Raw genomic sequence first — 21,143 nt, forward strand, 5'->3', positions numbered from 1 at the left:
CTTTTAATCTTGCCTCCAGCAGGAGAGTAATACGGCAAAGCTGGGGATTAATAGGTGCTACTGTGCGTATAATCACACGATCAGTGTCCTAGGCGGTGTAGAAAATGAATACAGGAACCTTTACTAGAGCAGAAAGTACAAGCAGGGTCATACATAGGAGGCAAATCGCAAAATCCGGTCTTACACCTCCTTGTTTGCGCTCAATGGGGCACCAGCCAGCTTATCATGTCCGCCAATACCTCGTAGGTCGCTCCAATAGCAATCAAGCCCTTGGATGCTAAGGAAAAGGAGATGGGATTGCAAATACTAACTTTTTCACCCAAGTATATAGAGGAACCTACACTGGTAAGGTGCATATTCCAAATTTTTTTATGGCTGCCATAACATTTTCATAACTTGTGGCTTATTGCTTTATTACTAGATCAGTTTTGCTCCTGCATGGATTCTGATAAAAGTAATTTTGCCCATATATCCCCATCTGAATGGAGCCAAAAATGATCTTGTGCACCTCCGCTCCATTCTATGGGACTGCTAGAAAAAGCCTAGGGCTGGTCCTAGCTTTCTCCGCCAGAACCCTGTTCTTTGGGTCCCAGGGGTCAGACCCCCAGCTGTTACGAATCTATCCTTGATCCTATATGTGAGAGATCCTTCCCCATTGTACTTGTGTTAGCTTTATAGTCAAAGTGTCTTTTTTTTAACTTTATTACAAGGAAACTGCCTGGATCCAAATATTCACCTGGAACAATTAAATCTGTCTGGTAATGAAATATCTTCCTTTAAGGTAAGTGTGAACTTTTTGTGTGTCATTTCAATATTAATGTATTAATGTATTGTGGTAAAGGGAAACTGCCATTTGATTAAACGCTATTATCCCCCTATATATGGGGTTATTCTGCAGCTTAATAACGTGCTGAACTTTCCCGGCGCCCGCACTTAGATCCCCGCTGCAGGAGGAAATTACGGTAACTTTATTCCTTTTGGCAGCGCTCGTGTTTCAGTCGTAAGGGTTACGCCGGCGCTGGTTCAGTCACGTTCAGTCACTGTGTGTATGGAGAGCAGCGGCTGTAACCCCGGCACTGACTGACAGCCTGCCCTAATGTTGAGCGAGCTGTCAGTCAGTGTCAGGGCGCGATTATCGCCACCACTCTCCATTCACAGTGTGATGACTGAAATCGCCCCCTCGCCGCTGAAACCACATCTTTAAAACGAGACACATGACATACTGTCTTACATTTTCAAGTTCATGCTCTGCTGACATTGTGTTTGCTCCGTTAGGAGGATACGCTAACGTGTGTGTCTGACGCATTTACTGGACATTGGGCAAAATGCAAAAGAAAGTATATGGCACAGCAAGCTTTTTTTTTTTTTACAATAGCAATACATAAAAGCGAAATATTACCCCAGTGAAAAGCAAGGAGTGTTTTGGATGAATGGGGCTTATGGCTACTTTCAGCTACAAATGGCTACTTACATACACATTGGGAGCTTTCCCGATGCATACGCCAAAACATGTTCCTCTTGTCAGTATAATCCAGTTTTGTTTTGTTTTTTAAACAATGCAATATAAAAAAGTATTTCTTATGAGTAACTTTTCCAAAATTGGTTTAACTCTGATTTTTGTTATTTGTTTCTTTTTTAATAAGGAGATCACAAATTTATCCAGACTGCCAAACCTAAAGGATTTAGGCCTAAATGATCCCCAATACAGTCCCAACCCCGTCTGCCTTTTGTGCAATTATGCTACTCATGTGTTATATCATATGCCTCAGCTGCAGAGGCTTGATACATATGATGTGTCCCATAAACTAATCAAGGATTTAGCAGAGGTAAGTCATTCTCTACGACATCCAGCAGCTTTCAAACCGTTTTCTATTGCTTTCATCTATATCAAGATGTAATAGAAGGTGAATAAATGGGCAAGAAGTGGATCTTGCCGTGTATCTTTACAAGCTGCACATGTGGAGACTGATGGAGGATGAATATGGAAGTACCGGTGCAGTCGTATGTAACTATATGGGGACCATAACACAGCTAGAAAATAAAGCAACAATATAGCAGTGGTTAGTGTAACTGATAAAAAGGAATATATCACTATAGTATATAGACCTTTTAAAGGGAATCTGTCATGTTTGCAGTGGTATCTGATCTGCAGGCAGGATGTTATAGAGCAGGAGGAGCTGATCAGATTGATATATATTGTTGTGGGAAAAGATTCGGCTAAACTTGCATTTTATTCATTGAGATCCCTGGTGTTTGTATGTATAGGAGTCCAGTGGGCGGTCTCACTAGTAGAAACGCCCTCTGGACAGATGTGTACAAGCACCAGGGATTTTAATGCAAGCCTCTGGTCCTGATGAGCAGATCTTGTGCAGTGAAGACATATTATGTTGGTGCGACAGGGCAGCTTAGTCGGTAGTGCAGCAGTATCAGAGATGCCGAGCGCTGCAGTAGTGAAGCCAAACTGATGTAGCAGGGTTGAGCAGCAGAAATGAAGAAGTGGAGGCTAGATGTAGCAGCACTGGAACAGTGGAGTTGTCACAGTGCTGACCAGATGTAGCAGAGCTGGAAGAGCCGAGTGGCAAGAAAACAGAGCTAAGCCACGGAGTAATGGAGATTTGATACAGCAGACCTGAGTAGTGGCGACTCGTCTAGCGGCAGGAACATCAACTGGCTGAATAACCCCACTATTCAAGCAAAGTTTTAGTAGCCTGGCAGACTGGACTGGCATGGTAAAATGGAGCAATGCAGTGTCGGCGCTGAAACCAGGGCACTTTAGTAATACTAGGAATCCTTAGAAACAGAACAGGACTCACCTGATCTGTCTCACCCTCAATGTTGCTGGCTTAGAGGGATCCTGTGAATCACTCGGTGTCTCAACACAACAATGAAAGGGTTTATTTTGTGCCCCCAATCTGTCGCTTCGGGGGCTGTAAAGTAGATGTAATTCTACTCATTAATATAGCTTTACCAGGCTAGGCCTGCATGAAACCACACAGGCAAAATATTAGTGTCATTGGTTAGTGACATGCTGGGACGGATTTATTTTAGCGTTGAAATGTAGAAAATTTAGGGTCACCACTAATTATACAATTTCTAGTCCACAGTGATGAAAAAACTGATGTACTATAACATGCGAATGAAGACTGTCCACAGGCAACTGAGGGAAGAAGAAGAAAAACTGCAGGGTCTAAAGGTGAAATTGGAACAGGCACCAAATGACAGGATGAAACGACTGATTTTCCAAGTAAAAACTGTAAGTACTGATGGGCTGCTCCGCTTTAATCTTACACAGGCATCATCTGTATGAAAATAAATTCATCCTGTTAATTTTTGATTAGTTGACATTGGTGACATCATGTTCACACCATGTGACCGCTGCAGCCATAAACTTGGCTCTGTGTTCTTGAGCCACCTGCTTGCCCACTGAACAAAGTGATTGACTGCAGAGGTCACGTTCTGTCGACATGACTATTACTAAATTTATGTCACACCAACGATATGAGGCTTTATTCACACGTCAGTGCTTGTCATCCTCGTGCTGTCAGTTTCATTCACCAACAGTGTTCCTACACATTATATTCTAACGACATGTCCTGCTGTAGTCAATTTTGCAGACAGAAATGGTCAATTAATAAAAAAAAAAAATTATATCAGTAAACCCATGGCATCCGTTTTTCACTGACTGTTTGCTATAGAAAGGTTAGAAAACCTCCATTGTTTTTTGTTTTTCTGAGAAAATATTGGGTGACACAAGGGCACAGGCAGGGCTGTGGAGCCGGAGCCCATTTTGGTGGTGTCGGTGTCATGGAAATTGAGGAGTCTGAGTCGGAGATTTGGCTTACCGACTCCACAGCCCTGTCCTGGCACATGGACCAAAACTGACATACGTGGGTGAAAAGAATGACTGGGGAATAATGCCTCACATTACTGGATAAAACTACAGTCTTGGCTTCTGCCCCCCAGGCTGGACTGCATGGACAGGTCTGTTTCAGCCTTATAAACCATATTATTATTATTTATTTATATAGCACCATTGATTCCATGGTGCTGTACATGAGAAGGGGTTACATACAAGTTACAGATATCACTTACAGTAAGAAAACTGACAATGACAGACTCATACAGAGTGATGAGGACCCTGCCCTTGCGAGCTTAAATTCTACAGGATTATGGTGAAGGAGACAATAGGTTGAGGGTTGCAGGAGCTCTGGTGTTGGTGAGGCGGTAGCTTCGGTAGTGGTGAGGAGGCAGCGGTGTCAGTGCAGGCTGTAGGCTTTCCTGAAGAGATGGGCTTTCAGGTTCCGTCTGAAGGACCCAAAAGTGGTTGATAGTCGGACGTGTTGGGGCAGAGAATTCCAGAGGATGGGGGATATTCTGGAGAAGTCTTGGAGGCGGTTGGATGAGGAGCGAATAAGTGTGGAGGAGAGAAGGAGGTCTTGCGAGGACCAGAGTTTGCGTGAGGGAAGATATCGGGAGATTAGTTCAGAGGTGTATGGAGGAGACAGGTTGTAGATGGCTTTGTAGGTTAGTATTAGTAATTTAAACTGGATACGCTGAGGGAAAGGGAGCCAGTGAAGAGATTTGCAGAGGGGGGAAGCGGAGGAGTAGCGAGGAGAGAGATGAATTAGTCGGGCAGCAGAGTTAAGGATGGACTGGAGAGGTGCGAGAGTGTTAGCAGGGAGGCCACAGAAAAGGATGTTGCAGTAGTCGAGGCGGGAGATGGTGAGGGCATGCACAAGCATTTTAGTAGATTGATGGTTGAGGAAAGGATGTATTCTGGAGATAATTTTGAGCTGGAGGCGACAGGTGGAAAGAGCTTGGATGTGCGGTTTGAAGGACAGGGCAGAGTCAAGGGTTACTATTCTGGTACGAGGGAGAGTGTGATGTCGTTAATTGCGATAGGTCAGGTAAGGAAGATCTATGAGATGGAGGAAAGATGATGAGTTCAGATTTGTCCACATTGAGTTTGAGGAAGCGAGGAGAAGAAGGAGGATATGGCTGATAGACACTCCGGGATTCTGGACAGCAGAGCGGTGACGTCTGGACCAGAGAGATAGATCTGAGTGTCATCAGCATAGAGGTGGTACTGGAATCCATGAGACTTTGAATTGTCCCAGGCCAAGTGTATAGATTGATATAGATAAGATTGATAAGATATGTACATGTTATTTTCTTGTTCTTTGTAGCTAGAAGAAAACCTATCAGGCGATGAACTACAGGCTCAAAAGAAACACCAGAAAAACATTTCCAAGTCTTATAATCTTATTGAACCACAGAGAGCTATTGCGGACTCATGGGAAAATGAAGAAAGGAGCAGAAATGACCTGAAAGAGCAGAGATGTCGAAAGCTGTGTGCCCTGAAAGAGCGAATCCAGTACTGGACACAGAGGAAGGATGAGTGAGTGAGGGGACGGAGATATCCGCTCATTATCAACAGCCCAGTGGTTACCACTAACCAGCAGAGATTTGTGGTATTGGGTAGAGAGAAGTAGCTCCTTGTATAAGGAATAGTGCAGCAACTTTCTAAAATAGTAGGATTCTCGTCCCTCACGATTAGCGATATCTTTCCTTGCTGTCAGGGAATGTAGACATTTCTGTTGACATTTAGAGACCGTGTTCATGTGTAGCCAGAGAATCGGGCAGGTCGGTGTCTGGACATTGTTATTTCTAGGCCAGATAATACTGAACAGCATCGTTTTAACACGCAGACAAGTATAAAGGGGCACACAGGCATAAAATATGAAAGAAAAAAAGTATATAGGTCTAGCACAGGGAGGGCTCTTGTCTGAATCACTAAGCTAGAAACAGATAATAATCAACATTGGCTGGATACTAAGAGCCCGACAAGAAAAAAGAATATATTAATAAAATAAACGGGTTCCTTAACCCCTTAATTACAGCCAATACGTCTTTTAACTGACCTGAGATATTAGAGAATATCCTCCCCATACAGGTGACAATCCAGCAGCTGTCGGCTATACCCTATAGCTGACAACTTGCTGTATCAGCCACGATCAGTGTTGGCACCGTACATATCTGTTTAACCCCTTAGATGCTGCTGTGAACAGTGACTATATCATTACAAATGGTTAACAGAGTGTGGGGGCTTTCTCTTTATCCGAATTGGTGCCCTCAGATCATGATTGTGTGGTCCTGATGTTTGCGATGGCAATTCACGACCAAATAGCGGCCCCAGAGTCTGACTGCTGTAGTAATCTGTTCAGAAGTTAGAGACATTTAGGTGGTAAAAATACACATTTTCATTTTTGTCATGCCACTTTGCATTAATTCCTGTAAAGCACCTAAAGGGTTAATAAACTACCTGACTGCAGTTTTCAATATGTCAGGGGGTGCTGTTTTTAAAATGATATCACGTTTGGGGGTTTCCCAATATATGAGACCCCTAAAGTCACTTTAAACATGGATAGTTCCGTAAAAAAATAAATGTTGTAAATTTCCTTGAAAAAATGAAAAATTGCTGCTACATTTTTAAACCTCCTAAAATGCTAACAAAATTAAAGAACATTTTACAAATGGTGCTGATGTAAAGCCGACATGAGGGAAATGTTATTTATTAACCCCTTCACCCCAAAGCCTGTTTTCACCTAAGTGACAGGGCCAATTTTTACAATTCTGACTACTATCACTTTATGAGGTCATAACTCTGAAACGCTTCAACGGATCCTGGTGATTCTGACATTGTTTTCTCGTGACATATTGTACTTCATGAAAGTGGTAAAACTTCTTCGATATGACTTGCATTTATTTATGAAAAAAACAAAAATTTGTCGGAAATTATGAAAATTTAGCAATTTTCAAACTTTTAGTTTTTATGCCCTTAAATTAGAGAGTTATATCACACAATATAGTTAATAAACAACATTTCCCACATGTCTGCTTTACATCAGCACAATTTTGGAAACATAATTTTTTTTTGTTAGGGAGTTATAAGGGTTAAAAGTTGACCAGTGATTTCTCATTTTTGCAACAAAATTTGCAAAACCATTTTTTTTACGGACCACCTCACACTTGAAGTGACTTTGAGGGGTCTATATGACAGAAAATGCCCAAAAGTGACACCATTCTAAAAACTGCACCCCTCAAGGTACTCAAAACCACATTCAAAAAGTTTATTAACCCTTCAGGTGCTTCACAGGAATTTTTGAATGTTTAAAAAAAATTGAACATTTAATTTTTTTTTCACGAAATTTTTACTTCAGGTCCAATTTGTTTCATTTTACCAAGGGTAACAGGAGAAATTGGACCACAAAAGTCGTTGTACAATTTGTCCTGAGTACGCCGATACCCCATATGTGGGGGTAAACCACTGTTTGGGCACATGGCAGAGCTCGGAAGGGAAGGAGCGCCATTTGACTTTTCAATGCAAGATTTGCTGGAAATGAGATCGGAGCCCATGTCACGATTGGAGAGCCCCTGACATGCCTAAACAGTGGAAACCCCCACAAGTGACACCATTTTGGAAAGTAGACCCCCTAAGGAACTAATCTAGATGTGTGGTGAGCACTTTGAACCTCCAAGTGCTTCACAGAAGTTTATAATGTAGAAAAATTTCATATTAATTTTCACAAAAAAATGATCTTTTTGCCCGCAATTTTTTTTTCCCAAGGGTAACAGGATAAATTGGACCCCAAAAGTTGTTGTGCAATTTGTCCTGAGTACGCTGATACTTCATATATGGGGATAAACCACTGTTTGAGCGCATGGCAGAGCTCGGAAGGGAAGGAGCGTCATTTGACTTTTCAATGCAAAATTGGCTGGAATTGAGATCGGAACCCATGTCGCATTTGGAGAGCCCCTGACGTGCCTTAACAGTGGAAACCCCCCACAAGTGACCCCATTTTGGAAAGAAGACCCCCTAAGGAACTTATCTAGATGTGTGGTGAGCACTTTTAACCCCCAATTGTTTCACTAAAGTTTAGAATGTAGCGGTGTGAAAATTAAAAAATCATTTTTTCTTTCCACAAAATGATGTTTTAGCCCGCAATTTTTTTTTTGCCAAGGGTAACAGGAGAAATTGGACCACAAAAGTTATTGTCCAATTTGTCCTGAGTACGCTGATACCCAATATGTTGGGGGGAACCACCGTTTGAGTGCATGGCAGAGCTCGGAAGGGATGGAGCGCCGTTTGAAATGCAGACTTAGATGGATTGGTCTGCAGGCGTCATGTTGCATTTGCAGAGCCCCTGATGTACCTAAACAGTAGAAACCCCCCACAAGTGACCCCATATTGGAAACTAGACCCCCCAAGGAACTTATCTAGATGTGTTGTGAGAACTTTGAACCAACAAGTGTTTCACTACAGTTTATAACGCAGAGCCGTGAAAATAAAAAATATTTTTTTCCACGAAAATGATATTTTAGCCCCCACGTTTTTATTTTCCCAAGGGTAACAGGAGAAATTGGACCACAAAAGTTATTGTACAATTTGTCCTGAGTACGCTGATACCCCATATGTGGGGCGGAACCACCGTTTGAGTGCATGGCAGAGCTCGGAAGGGAAGGAGCGCCGTTTGAAATGCAGACTCAGATGGATTGGTCTGCAGGCGTCATGTTGCATTTGCAGAGCCCCTGAAGTACCTAAACAGTAGAAACCCCCCACAAGTGAACCCATATTGGAAACTAGACCCCCCAAGGAACTTATCTAGATGTGTTGTGAGAACTTTGAACCAACAAGTGTTTCACTACAGTTTATAACGCAGAGCCGTGAAAATAAAAAATATTTTTTTTCCACGAAAATTATATTTTAGCCACCAGGTTTTTTTTTTCCTCAAGGGTAACAGGACAAATTGGACCCCAAAAGTTGTTGTCCAACTTGTCCTGAGAACGCTGATACCCCATATGTTGGGGGGAACCACTGTTTGGGCGCACAGGAGAACTCGGAAGGGAAGGAGCAGTGTTTTAGTTTTTCAAAGCAGAATTGGCTGGAATTGAGATCGGACGCCATGTCGCGTTTGGAGAGCCCCTGATGTGCCGAAACAGTGGAAACCCCCCAATTATAACTGAAACCCTAATCCCAATGGTAACCCTAACCCCAACCCTAACCCCAACCCTAACCCCAACCCTAACCCTAGCCCTAACCCTAGTCCTAACCCTAGCCCTAACCCTAATGGGAAAATGGAAATAAATACATTTTTTTACATTTTATTATTTTTCCCTAACTAAGGGGGTGATGAAGGGGGGTTTGATTTACTTTTATAGCGTTTTTTTGGTGGATTTTTAGGGTTGGCAGCTGTCACACACTAAAAGAGGTTTTTTATTGCAAAAAATAGTTTTTGCATCACCACATTTTGAGAGATATAATTTATCCATATTTTGGCCCACAGAGTCATGTGAGATCTTGTTTTTTGCGGGACGAGTTGACGTTTTTATTGTTACCATTTTCGGGCAGATGACATTTTTTGATCGCTTTTTATTCCGATTTTTGTGAGGCGGAATGAACAAAAACCAGCAATTCCTGAAATTCTTTTAGGGGGGGCGTTTATACCGTTCCACCTGTGGTAAAATTGATAAAGCAGCTTTATTCTTCAGGTCAGTACGATTACAGCGATACCTCATTTATATCATTTTTTTTATGTTTTGGCGCTTTTACACAATAAAAACTATTTTATATAAAAAAATAATTGTTTTTGCATCGCTTTATTCTGAGAGCTATAACTTTTTTATTTTTCTGCTGATGATGCTGTATGATGGCTTTTTTTTTGCGGGACAAGATGACGTTTTCAGCGGTACCATGGTTATTTATATCCGTCGTTTTGATCGCGTGTTATTCCACTTTTTGTTCGCCTGTATGATAATAAAGCAATGTTTTTTGCCTTGTTTTTTTTTTTTTTTTTTTTTTTTTGCGGTGTTCACTGAAGGGGTTAACTAGTGGGATAGTTTTATAGAGCGGGTCGTTACGGACGCGGCGATACCAAATATGTTTATTTTTATTGTTTTTTTAAATTTACATAAATGGATTTACTGGGAAATGTTTTTTTTCTTTATTTGGGGATTTTTAAATTTTTTTTTTATACATTCAATTTTTTTTTAACTTTCTACCATTGTCCCAGGGTGGGACATCACTGTATTAGAACAGATCGTTGATCTGACAGAGTGCATAGCACTCTGTCAGATCAACGATCTGACAGGCAAGTTCAGGAGGCTTTCCGGCGCCTGCTCTCAGCAACTCTCAGCAGGCGCCGGCTAGCCAGGTCATTTCATGACCCGGAAGGAGGAAGGAGTCCCGCGGCCATCTTGGATCCGGGGACTCCTTCCAGGTCACCGGAGCAACGCGATCTCATCGCGTTTCTCCGGTGGGAGAGCGCAGGGAGCCCCCGTCCCTGCGCGATCCCCCTCTATGCCGCTGTCACTACTGACAGCGGCATCAGAGGGGTTAAATGCCCGCGATCGGCGCTACCGCCGATCGTAGGCATTGCTGCGGGGTGTCAGCTGTCATATACAGCTGACACCCGCACCCGATCACCGCGGCGCTCAGCGCGAGACCGCGGTGATCGGTGCGCCGTACTAGTACTGCTGCTGGCACAAATGCAGTGCCGGCAGCGCAGTACTATTACCGGCAGCGCAGTACTAGTACGGCGCATGTCACGAAGGGGTTAATGCTTTGCTGTGATATGACTATCTGGATTAAAGGGATAATCATTAAAACTTTGAAAATTGCAAATTTTTTAACATTTTTCTCAAATTTTTGATATTTTTTATAAATAAACACAAAACATATTGACCTAAATTTACCATTATCATAAAGTATAATGTGTCACGAAAAAACAGTCTCAAAATCACTGGGATTTGTTGAAGCATTATAGAGTTATTACCACATAAAGTGACATTGGTCAGATTTCAAAAATTTGGCTCCGTCACTAGGGATAATATGGAAAACGGTGTTTACAAAATAGAATAAATTCAAACAACTATGGGCTTCATTGATTTACAGGTCAGGGGGATCTCGGGAGACTTGGACTGATAAGGAGAATCCCATGAGTCAGGAATCACGTCTATCTTATGAGCAATAGAAATGATTTTCCTGTAAGGACAACGAAAGAGAGATGTCTTCTTTCTATATGTTATCAATAAGGTGATGATTGTTTGAAATTTGTTTTTCCCCTTCATTTCTTTTATCCTCTCCTTTTTTTTTTAATGCCCTACACTGGGGTAAGCGACCTAGTGAAACAGAAGAACTGTATAACCTTTCTAATTGTAGGTATTTGCTATTATTATTTTCTCCTTTACCTCATTGGGGGACACAGACCATGGGTGTATGCTGCTGCCACTGGGAGGCTGACACTAAGTGATACAGAGAAAGTGATCTCCTCCCCTGCAGTATACACCCTCCTGCTGGCTCCACAAGAATGAGTTCATGCTTAGTGTCTGTGGGAGGCACACTAGTCTGCTGTTTGAGACCATTTTTTTTTTCCCCTTTTCCTACGAAGACGAGATAGGGGAGACGGACCTTATTGAAAGGGTCCAATCTCCCCAAACCAACATCAGGCGAGCATGTGGAGTGTCGCCTCCACGTATCCTCTCCTGCGACGTGGGACTTATTGCCGGACATGGAGCGCCCCCGTAGGGCAGTGGGGTACTCGGAGCTGGGCCCTTCGGTTCTCAAGGGGGATGTCACGGTGGCTGACCCGGTCCGTGGCCCTAGGGGCGTCCATTGATAAAAGGGGGAAAGGTCTTTAAAGGGGAAATGTTCGTGACGCCACCTGTAGTATTCGGTCAGGGTGACCGACGCTGCTTAGGGGTCCGCTGGGGTAATGTTATGGTAGCTAGATGGTATACCTTCCCACAGGTGAAGTATGTCCCCAGGGCTTCCCAGAGTGTAGATGGTGGATGGTGTGAGGCGCAGTGAAGAACGAGGACACAAGGTTGCAGTCTCTTTACTTTTACTGAAGGCTTCAGCATCCACAGTCCAGAGCACCAGATCGCAGGGTAGGCAGAGTCCGGCCGGTCTGAAGGCAAATCCAGAGTCTCATAATGTCCTCACAACTGTTGGTGGTGTTCTAGATGTTATGTCTTTCTCTCTGTCCCCCAGATGGATAGGAACAACCCGTATGACTGATGGCCTGAGGCTTTTTTTACAGGGACTCTAGCATGCCCCAGCCTCCACAAGTTGCCACCGTGCCTCCTGGGTGTAGGTGCGGATCAGCAATGTGCAATTATCTGTCCTGCCAGTCTCTGAAGTAAAGCGTAGAGATTCTTACTCCCTCGGTATTCTGGCTACCGGATTCTGCGCCTCAGAAGGAAGCAGCCTGCTCCTGGCTGGTCTCCCTCTGATATTCCTCTCCTGTGCTCTGCTTTCTTGCACACTCTCTGCAATATGTTCTGCTTTCTATGTCTCTTCCCATGAGCTGTAGCACTTCATGCCACAGAGCTCCTCTTCCTCTGTCTTTCTGACAGGAACTGAACTCTGAACCCCCTTTCCCTCCAGATCAGGATGTTTTATAGGGGAGTTCACCTAAAACAGGCTTAGAGCTCCCCCTTCTGGTCTGGAGTGTGAACATGTTGCACACATAGTATTTACCTGGTAAGGAGATTTCCTTTATTGCCTTCAGACGTAACATCACTCCCCCTGGTGGAAGAATGACATTACTGCAACAACCAGGACCCTGGGGCGCTGCAGGACACAGCCCTGTCCACCCTAAGGTAGTGAAACCCAAGGCTGCACAGAGGCATAGATTTAGTCCGTGCATCCCCCCACTGCACCACCAATGTTTTTTGCTGTGGTGATGGAAGGAGGCAGACGGTCCCTCTCCCCATCCCTTACAAAGGAGGATGGATTGAGGGTGCCTGCACCGTCCATATTACAGCCCCCCTCCCCTCTGACCTGGATCTTCATGGAGTGAGTATATGAAGAGGGGGGGCTGGGAGGGCTCCTACAGCATTGTGTTCCTATCTGGCTGCTTTGCACCGGCGCTGTAAACTTTACTCCTCGGCTTCGGCCTCTATTAGGCCGCAGGCCAGTGGTTCCGCCCCCTAGCGCGCTTTCTTCCAGCGGGCCCGCCCCCAAGCACGCGTATATCCGGCGGCTCCATTCTCCCTGCAGCGCTTCTCAGAGAGGCGCCTCTTTTTTAAATCTGAACAGGGGCACCACCAACAAGCTGCAGATCTCCGCAGATCCAGGACATTCACGGGCAAAGGAACTGGGGTAAGCACTGCAGCTCTATATTAGAATAGGCTGCTCTGACACTTAGTTCTTCAGCTATAGCAGCCTCCCAGCAGTTTATAGCCCATATTAACCAGGGGTACAGCATGTCAAGAAGAACCAACAAGGCCCATACGGTATTGCTCGCTTCATGTACCTCCTGTCACACTGCTTTCCCACAAGCGCAGAATAAGCAATTATGCGAAGCCTGCGATCCCGAACACGCTCAGGAGCCCTCCGCTGCAACTGATCCCAGTGTACCTGGCCCTCTTGAATGGGCCTCGTCTCTGTCGCAGTCTTATGGCATCACTAGCTAGAGCAATTGAGTCCCTTCAGGTCCCCGACAAGGGTAGGAACAGCTTGCATGTCTTAGAAAGATCCTTCATCCCGCAGGATCCGTCAGCCTACAGGGGCCGCTCCCACTCAAAGCATGCACAGGCAGCCAGAAAACGATCCCATACTGCGTCTCTTGGGCCCTCTGGCGTCTCGGCACCCATGAGATCCGACTTTCGCTCTCCCTCACCACTCACCAGAGGTTGGTAGCGAACAGAACTCGGACTACAATTCTGATGGGCCCTTCAGTGTAGATGTACCCAGTTATCAGGAGATAACAGTTGTACAGGGCTGTTGGTGGGTTTATGTCAGAATACCTGTTATTCTAGGGTAGTGTTGATTATTAGATCCCTGGTTATTTAGAGCAACAAAAGGGTTAATGTAATGATTCCTGGAAGTGTATGGCAGTAAATGGGATTATGTCAGTATCCCAGGTAGTCCTGGAGAGTTACAGTGTACATAACTGGTGGTCTAGGGTACTTAGAATTTAATGTCAGCATTCCCAGTAGTCTAGGGGAATGTTGGAGTAGTATCCCAGGTGGTCTAGTGCACTGAAGAGGGTAATGTAAGATTTACAATGGATTAGAGCAGTCAAAGAGTTAGAGTAAATATCCTTGGTGGTCAGGGGCAGACCGTAATGGTTAATTCTACATACCTCTCAAGTTGGTTCTGGCTGCACACAGAAGTTTCAACACCTGATTTACTCCCTGCACTGATTTAAAAAGATGAGGACAGGAAGGAGATTGACATGACTGTGCATGAGGCACTGTACGGCTGGACTGTCCTCTCTCTGATGGGGCAGAGCGAGTCAGGAACGCTATGGCCATTCATTACTGGGGAGCTCAGGAAGCCTGCATGGGAGCACACTTTCCCCTGTTTAGAGCTAACTTCTGTAGAGATGAGCAAACCCAAACAGTAAAGTCTGCGGTCCGTACTGAACACATACTGCTCGGGCATGGACCCCGAACACGGACTTCACCAGCAAGTTGGTTCAGGTTTGGCACCTCGAACACCAGGTGTTTGTCGCCCTGTCATGTTCTTGACAGCATGGCAAACACTTCCTCTGATTAGCGGTAAAATCATTACCGCTGGTAAGACAGCCGTGGTTCCCATGCTGTAAGATGAAAGCATGAGCCCGCAGCTGTGATCTAAAGTAAAAAGTTTACCTCCGGTCACTGGCCTCAACTGATGGGACTACTACTCCTAAGCCTGCTGCCACTAATAACAGCGTGGGCAGGTGGCAGCTGATGGAAGTATTCATCAGCTGGTGCCTGTGCTATAAATTAAAAAAAAAAAAACACGGCATGGGTACCCCTGTATTTTTGATAACCAGCCAGACAAAACTGACAACTGCAGGCTGCAACACTCAACTGTCAGCTTCAGCAAGGCTGGTTATCAAGAATAGAGGGATCCTCTCCCTGTTAATTAAAATTATTTCAATAAATAATAAAAAACGATGTGGTGTTCCTCCCAATTTTTACAACTAGCCAAGCTAAAGCAGACAGCTGGGGGCTGGTATTCTCAGGCTGGTAAGGGGCCTTGGATATTAACCCCCCCTCCACCCCCCCAGCCTAAAATAGCAGCTCACAGCCGCCCAGAAATGGCACATCTATTAGATGTGCCAATTCTGGTGCTTTGCCCGGCTCTTCCCATTTGCCCTGTAGCGGTGGCAAGTTTGGTACACATTTGTGGGGTTGATGTCGCCTTTGTGTTGTCTGGTGACATCAAGCCCACAGGTTAGTAATGGAGAGGCTTCCATTACTAGTCCCATAGTTATCTGGTGCATAAACACACCACCAGAATAAACTCTTTTATTTGAAATAAAAACAAAACACACTTTTCCTTTGTTATTTAAAAATAAACTGTTATCCTCACCTAACACCCATTTCATTGAAGCCCTTGTCTTCGGGAATAAAAACAAGCAAACAACCGTATCCATCACCTGTCCATCGTTCTGTCCCACGCCTTAATACATATCTGGGAATAAACCGTTTTCAACCTGGACGGTGCCAAGATGCGACCATCCAGGCTGAGAAGCACTGGTGATGCTGCGAGCACAGCCTCCGTGACTAACGGTGACATCATAGAGGTTACCGCAAGTCACAGACTGCGTTCCCAGCAGGGCCCCTGAACTGAGGTCACAGGCGTACGTCCTGACAAGTACTGTATATGTGCTGCGTCACTCCCTAGGTGACAGGCGTACAAATGCTGCATCCTACTGAAACTTGCTTACTGATCGATTGCTGAATCTACCTAAAAGATCTCAAAGAGGTTTGAAAAAAATAAATGTAAATCTGTCCATGTCTTTCTTTTTTCTATTAATGTATCAGGATAGACACTTCTTATGAGAAGGAAGTTGTGAGGACCCAGCGAAGCTTTGATCTCTTGGCCCAGTTCTTACAGACGGAGCTTGAAACCGTAGGGAATGTTCGCTTTGAAGAAGGCACTCCATCAGATTCATGGTAAGCTCGGGTCATGACAGCTTTTACTTCAAGAACTGTAGTTAATTCCTGGACTATTTCTGTTGTCTGGCAGAATGATGCATTGTGGAGCTGATTATTGTGTGCGTAGAAAGTTTTAGATTAGTCTTCGTTGTTTAATAGAACAAAGCACAGACAATACTAAATGTTCGGCTTGTCGCATATGGAGCGTTGTACAATTAAAGAGGCCGGAGCGCTGCAGGAGTCATGAAATTGTACGTGAAAACTGGCACCACTTCCACAGACTGTCCTTACACCAGCCACTTCATTCATCAGGTCCCAGAGATCACTATGGTGTTCACTGTTTCACCCCTGTACAGGGATCTGGCTTTCATTTTACAAGGTCTCTGTGTTACTTCCAGAGGCTATCATGTGCACACAGAGTTTTCTCTAGCAGTCAAAAACCATTTTCTAGTGGAAACTGCTTTAGGAAACGCCCTTTCTCTGGGGAGTTTCTCTTTCCTGAAATGGGTTTGAAGAGTTTTTAGTTATCAGTGTTTTTGAACAGATTTTTTTTGCCCAGATTTTTGATTGGAATGCACCCAGTCAGGAGCCACTTAAAAGAAGTGACATGCTCTCTTTTTATCTCCCAATACCTGAATCGGGAAAAAAAAACACTCAAAGGACTGAACATGGCCAACAAGTCATTTTCAACAGAATATTTATATATATATATATATTACAATTTTTCCTAGTGGACCCGATCTAAAAGTCTCCTCAAAAATCTCCGTGAGCACAAAACCAAAGAGTAGCTGCTGGCCAGTGAAAAGAGTTGGTCGTGGGATGATTAATAAGCCAGGTCAAACCCAGTGACATAATGAGCAAGGCATGGGAGCCAGGGTCCGAACCAGAGGGAATCAGTAGGAAAAAAAAGGGTTTAACAATTCAGGGATAGGTCCAGAGACAGCTCCATGAAATGGTCTAAGGGATTAGGCTATATGCACATTACCACATAACAGCTGCATATTTTGTATTGTTTAACCCCTAATGACCACCAAGAAGACTTAAAACTGACCTGCGATATAAGAGAATAGCATCCTCCGACAAGTGAAAATCGAGCAGCTGTCTGCTGTGCACTATAGCAGACAACTTGCAGCATCAGCCTCAATCAGTGTTGGCACCGACCATGTCCGTTTAACCCCTTTACCCCCAAGGGTGGTTTGCATGGTAATGATCGGGCCAATTTTTACAATTCTGACCACTGTCCATTTATGAGGTTATAACTCTGGAAAGCTTCAACGGATCCCGGTTATTCTGACATTCTTTTCTCGTGACATATTGTACTTCATGATAGTGGTAAAATTTCTTTGATATTACCTGCTTTTATTTGTGAAAAAAAATGGAAATTTGGTGAAAATTTTGCAATTTTCCAACTTTGAATTTTTATGCAATTAAATCACAGAGATAGGTCACACAAAATACTTAATAAGTAACATTTCCACATGTCTACTTTACATCAGCACAATTTTGGTACCAAAATTTTTTTGTTTGTTAGGGAGTTATGAGGGTTAAAAGTTGACCAGCAAAGTTGTTTTATTTAACTAAGGGTAACAGGAGAAAATGGACCCCAAAAGTTGTTGTACAATTTTTCCTGAGTGCGCCGATACCCCATATGTGGTGGTAAACCACTGTTTGGGCGCATGGCAGAGGTCAGAAGGGAAGGAGCGCCATTTGACTTTTCAATTCAAAATTGACTGTAAGTGAGATAGGACGCCATGTCGCGTTTGGAGAGCCCCTGATGTGCCTAAACATTGAAACCCCCCACAAGTGACACCATTTTGGAAAGTAGACCCTCTAAGGAACTCATCTAGATGTGTTGAGAGCTTTGAACCCCCAAGTGTTTCACTACAGTTTATAACGTAGAGCCGTGAAAATAAAAATTCTTTTGTTTTCCACAAAAATTATTTTTTAGCCCCCAGTTTTGTATTTTCCCAAGGGTAACAGTAAAAATTGGACCCCAAAAGTTATCGAATTTGTCCTGAGTACGCTGATACCCCATATGTGTGGGGGAACCACCGTTTCGGTGCATGGGAGGGCTCGGAAGGGAAGGAGCGCCATTTGGAATGCAGACTTACATGGAATGGTCTGCAGGCGTCAAATTTCGTTTGCAGAGCCCCTAATGTACCTAAACAGTAGAAACCCCACACAAGTGACCCCATGTTGGAAACTAGACCCCCCAAGGAACTTATCTAGATGTGTTGTGAGAACTTTGAACCCCCAAGTGTTTCACTACAGTTTATAATGCAGAGCCGTGAAAATAAATCTTTTTTTTCCACAAAAATTATATTTTTAGCCCCCAGTTTTGTATTTTCCCAAGGGTAACAGGAGAAATTGGACCCCAAAAGTTGTTGTCCAATTTGTCCTGAGTACGCTGATATCCCATATGTTAGTGTAAACGCCTGTTTAGGCGCACGGGAGAGCTCGGAAGGGAAAGAGCACTATTTTACTTTTTCAACGCAGAATTGGCTGAAATTGAGATCTGACGCCATGTCGCGCTTGGAGAGCCCCTGATGTGCCTAAACAGTGGAAACCCCCCAATTATAACTGAAACCCTAATCCAAACACATCCCTAACCCTATTCCCAATGGTAACCCTAACCACACCTCTAACCCAGACACACCCCTAACCCTAATCCCAACCCTATTCTCAACCGTAAATGTAATCTAAACCCTAACCCTAACTTTAGCCCCAACCCTAACTTTAGCCTTAACCCTAGCACCAACCCTAACCATAGCCCTAACCATAGCCCTAACCCTAATGGGAAAATGGAAATAAATATACATTTTTAAAAAAAATTTATTTTTCCCTAACTAAGGGGGTGAAGAAGGGGGGTTTGATTTACTTTTATAGCAGCTTTTTTTAGCGGATTTTTATGATTGGCAGCCGTCACACACTGAAAGACGCTTTTTATTGCAAAAAATATTTTTTGCGTTACCACATTTTGAGAGCTATAATTTTTCCACATTTGGGTCCACAGAATCACGTGAGGTCTTGTTTTTTGCGGGACGAGTTGATGTTTTTGTTGGTAACATTTTCGGGCACGTGACATTTTTTGATCGCTTTTTATTCTGATTTTTGTAAGGCAGAATTAACAAAAACCAGCTATTCATGAATTTCTTTTGTGGGAGGCGTTTATACCGTTCCGCGTTTGGTAAAATGGATAAAGCAGTTTTATTCTTCGGGTTAGTTCGATTACAGCGATACCTCATTTATATTAGTTTTTTATGTTTTGGCGGTTTTATACGATAACTATTTTATAGAAAAAATAATTATTTTTGCATCGCTTTATTCTGAGGACTATAACCTTTTTATTTTTTTGCTGCTGATACTGTATGGTGGCTCGTTTTTTGCGGGACAAGGTGACGTTTTCAGCGGTACCATGGTTCTTTATATCCGTCTTTTTGATTGCGTGTTATTCCACTTTTTGTTTGGCGGTATGATAATAAAGCGTTGTTTTTTGCCTTTTTTTTTTTTTTTTTTTGCGGTGTTCACTGAGGGGGTTAACTAGTGGGACAGCTTTATAGGTCGGGTTGTTACGGACGCGGCGATACTAAATATGTGTACTTTTATTGTTTTGTTTTTTTTTATTTAGATAAAGAAATGTATTTATAGGAACAATATATTGTTTTTTTAGGAATTTTTTAGGATTTTTATTTTTTTTTTATTTTTTTTTGCACATGTGAATATTTTTTTTTTTTTACATATAACATTGCCCGGGGGAGGGGGGGGGCACGCATCATATTATAGTGTAAGATCGCTGATCTGACACTTTGCTGTGCACTGTGTCAAATCAGCGATCTGACGTGCACTCAGGGAGGCTTCCCGGCGCCTGCCCTGAGCAGGCGCTGTGAAGCCACCTCCCTGCAGGACCCGGATGCCACGGCCATTTTGGATCCGGGACTGCTGCAGGGAGGAGGAGGTAAGAGACCCTCGCAGCAACGCGATCACATCGTGTTGCTCCGGGGGTCTCGGGGAATCACACAGGGAGCCCCCTTTCTGCGCGATGCTTCCCTATACCGCCGGAACACTGCGATCATGTTTGATGGCACTGTGGCGGGGGCGGTCCGTGACCGCTCCTGGCACATAGTGCCGGATGTCAGCTGCGATAGTCAGCTGATACCCGGCCGCACTCCCCCCGTGAGCGCGGCTGATCGCTCTGGACGTACTATTCCGTCCTTGGGAATTAGGGCCCACCCCACATGGACGGAATAGTACGTCCAATGGCTGAAAGGGGTTATCCCCTTGTGCAGGGGGTGTGCAGCCGATCAGGGCCGAGTGTCATCTGATTCTCACAGCTGACACCTGGCACTAGGTGCCAGAAGTGGTCACAGACCATTCCTGGCACTTTAACCCCCGAAACACCGCAATCAATCAAGATTGCAGTGTTTCGGTAGCATAGAGAAGCATCATGCAGGGAGGGTGTTCCCTGCGTGCTTCCCTCAGACCCTCAGAACAACGCAATGTGATCGCGTTGTTCTGAGGTTCTCCCTGCCTACAGACCTCTGGATCCAAGATTGCGGCGGGGTCCTTCCGGGTCCTGCAGGGAGGTGGCTTCTCAGTTCCTGCTGAGAGCAGGACCTGAGAAGCCTCCTTCACTGCCTGTCAGATCGCTGATCTGACACAGTGCTATGCATTGCACTGCACTTTATACAGTGATGTTCCTTCCTGGGACAATGTAAAAAAGTAAAAAAAAATTATACTGTGTAAGAATATTTTTTTAAAAATTCCTAAATAAATAAAAGAAAATACTGTTCCAATAAATACATTTATTTATGTAAATAAAAAACACCGTGAACACCGTAAAATAAAATTAAAAAACATTTAGTATCGCTGCATCCGTAATGAACCAACCTATAAAACTGTCCCACTAATTAACCCCTTCAGTAAACACCGTAAGAAAAAAAAAAACGAGGCAAAAAAAACGCTTTATCATACCGCCGAACAAAAAGTGGAATAACACGCGATCAAAAAGACGGATATAAATAACCATGGTACCGCTCAAAGCGTCATCTTGTCCCGCAAAAAACGAGCCGCCATACACCATCATCAGCAAAAAAATAAAAAAGTTATAGTCCTCAGAATAAAGCGATGCAAAATAATTAATTTTGATATAAAATAGTTTTTGTCATATAAAAGCGCCAAAACATAAAAAAATGATATAAATGAGGTAT

At 43.8% G+C, this 21,143-nt stretch overlaps 1 protein-coding gene across 1 annotated transcript in view; it reads left to right on the forward strand.

Moving 5' to 3' along the window:
• LRRC9 (leucine rich repeat containing 9) overlaps positions 1 to 21,143 on the forward strand; it is a 188,371-nt gene that overhangs the window by 19,131 nt on the left and 148,097 nt on the right. Inside the window, exons 6-10 of the mRNA XM_069733499.1 lie at positions 711 to 781; positions 1,644 to 1,826; positions 3,098 to 3,253; positions 5,187 to 5,398; positions 15,823 to 15,954. Coding sequence (XP_069589600.1) covers positions 711 to 781; positions 1,644 to 1,826; positions 3,098 to 3,253; positions 5,187 to 5,398; positions 15,823 to 15,954 — 754 coding nt within the window. The remainder of the gene's footprint in view (positions 1 to 710; positions 782 to 1,643; positions 1,827 to 3,097; positions 3,254 to 5,186; positions 5,399 to 15,822; positions 15,955 to 21,143) is intronic.

Source organism: Ranitomeya imitator, chromosome 1 (assembly GCF_032444005.1).
Source record: "Ranitomeya imitator isolate aRanImi1 chromosome 1, aRanImi1.pri, whole genome shotgun sequence".
NCBI classification, from domain to species: Eukaryota; Metazoa; Chordata; class Amphibia; order Anura; family Dendrobatidae; genus Ranitomeya; species Ranitomeya imitator.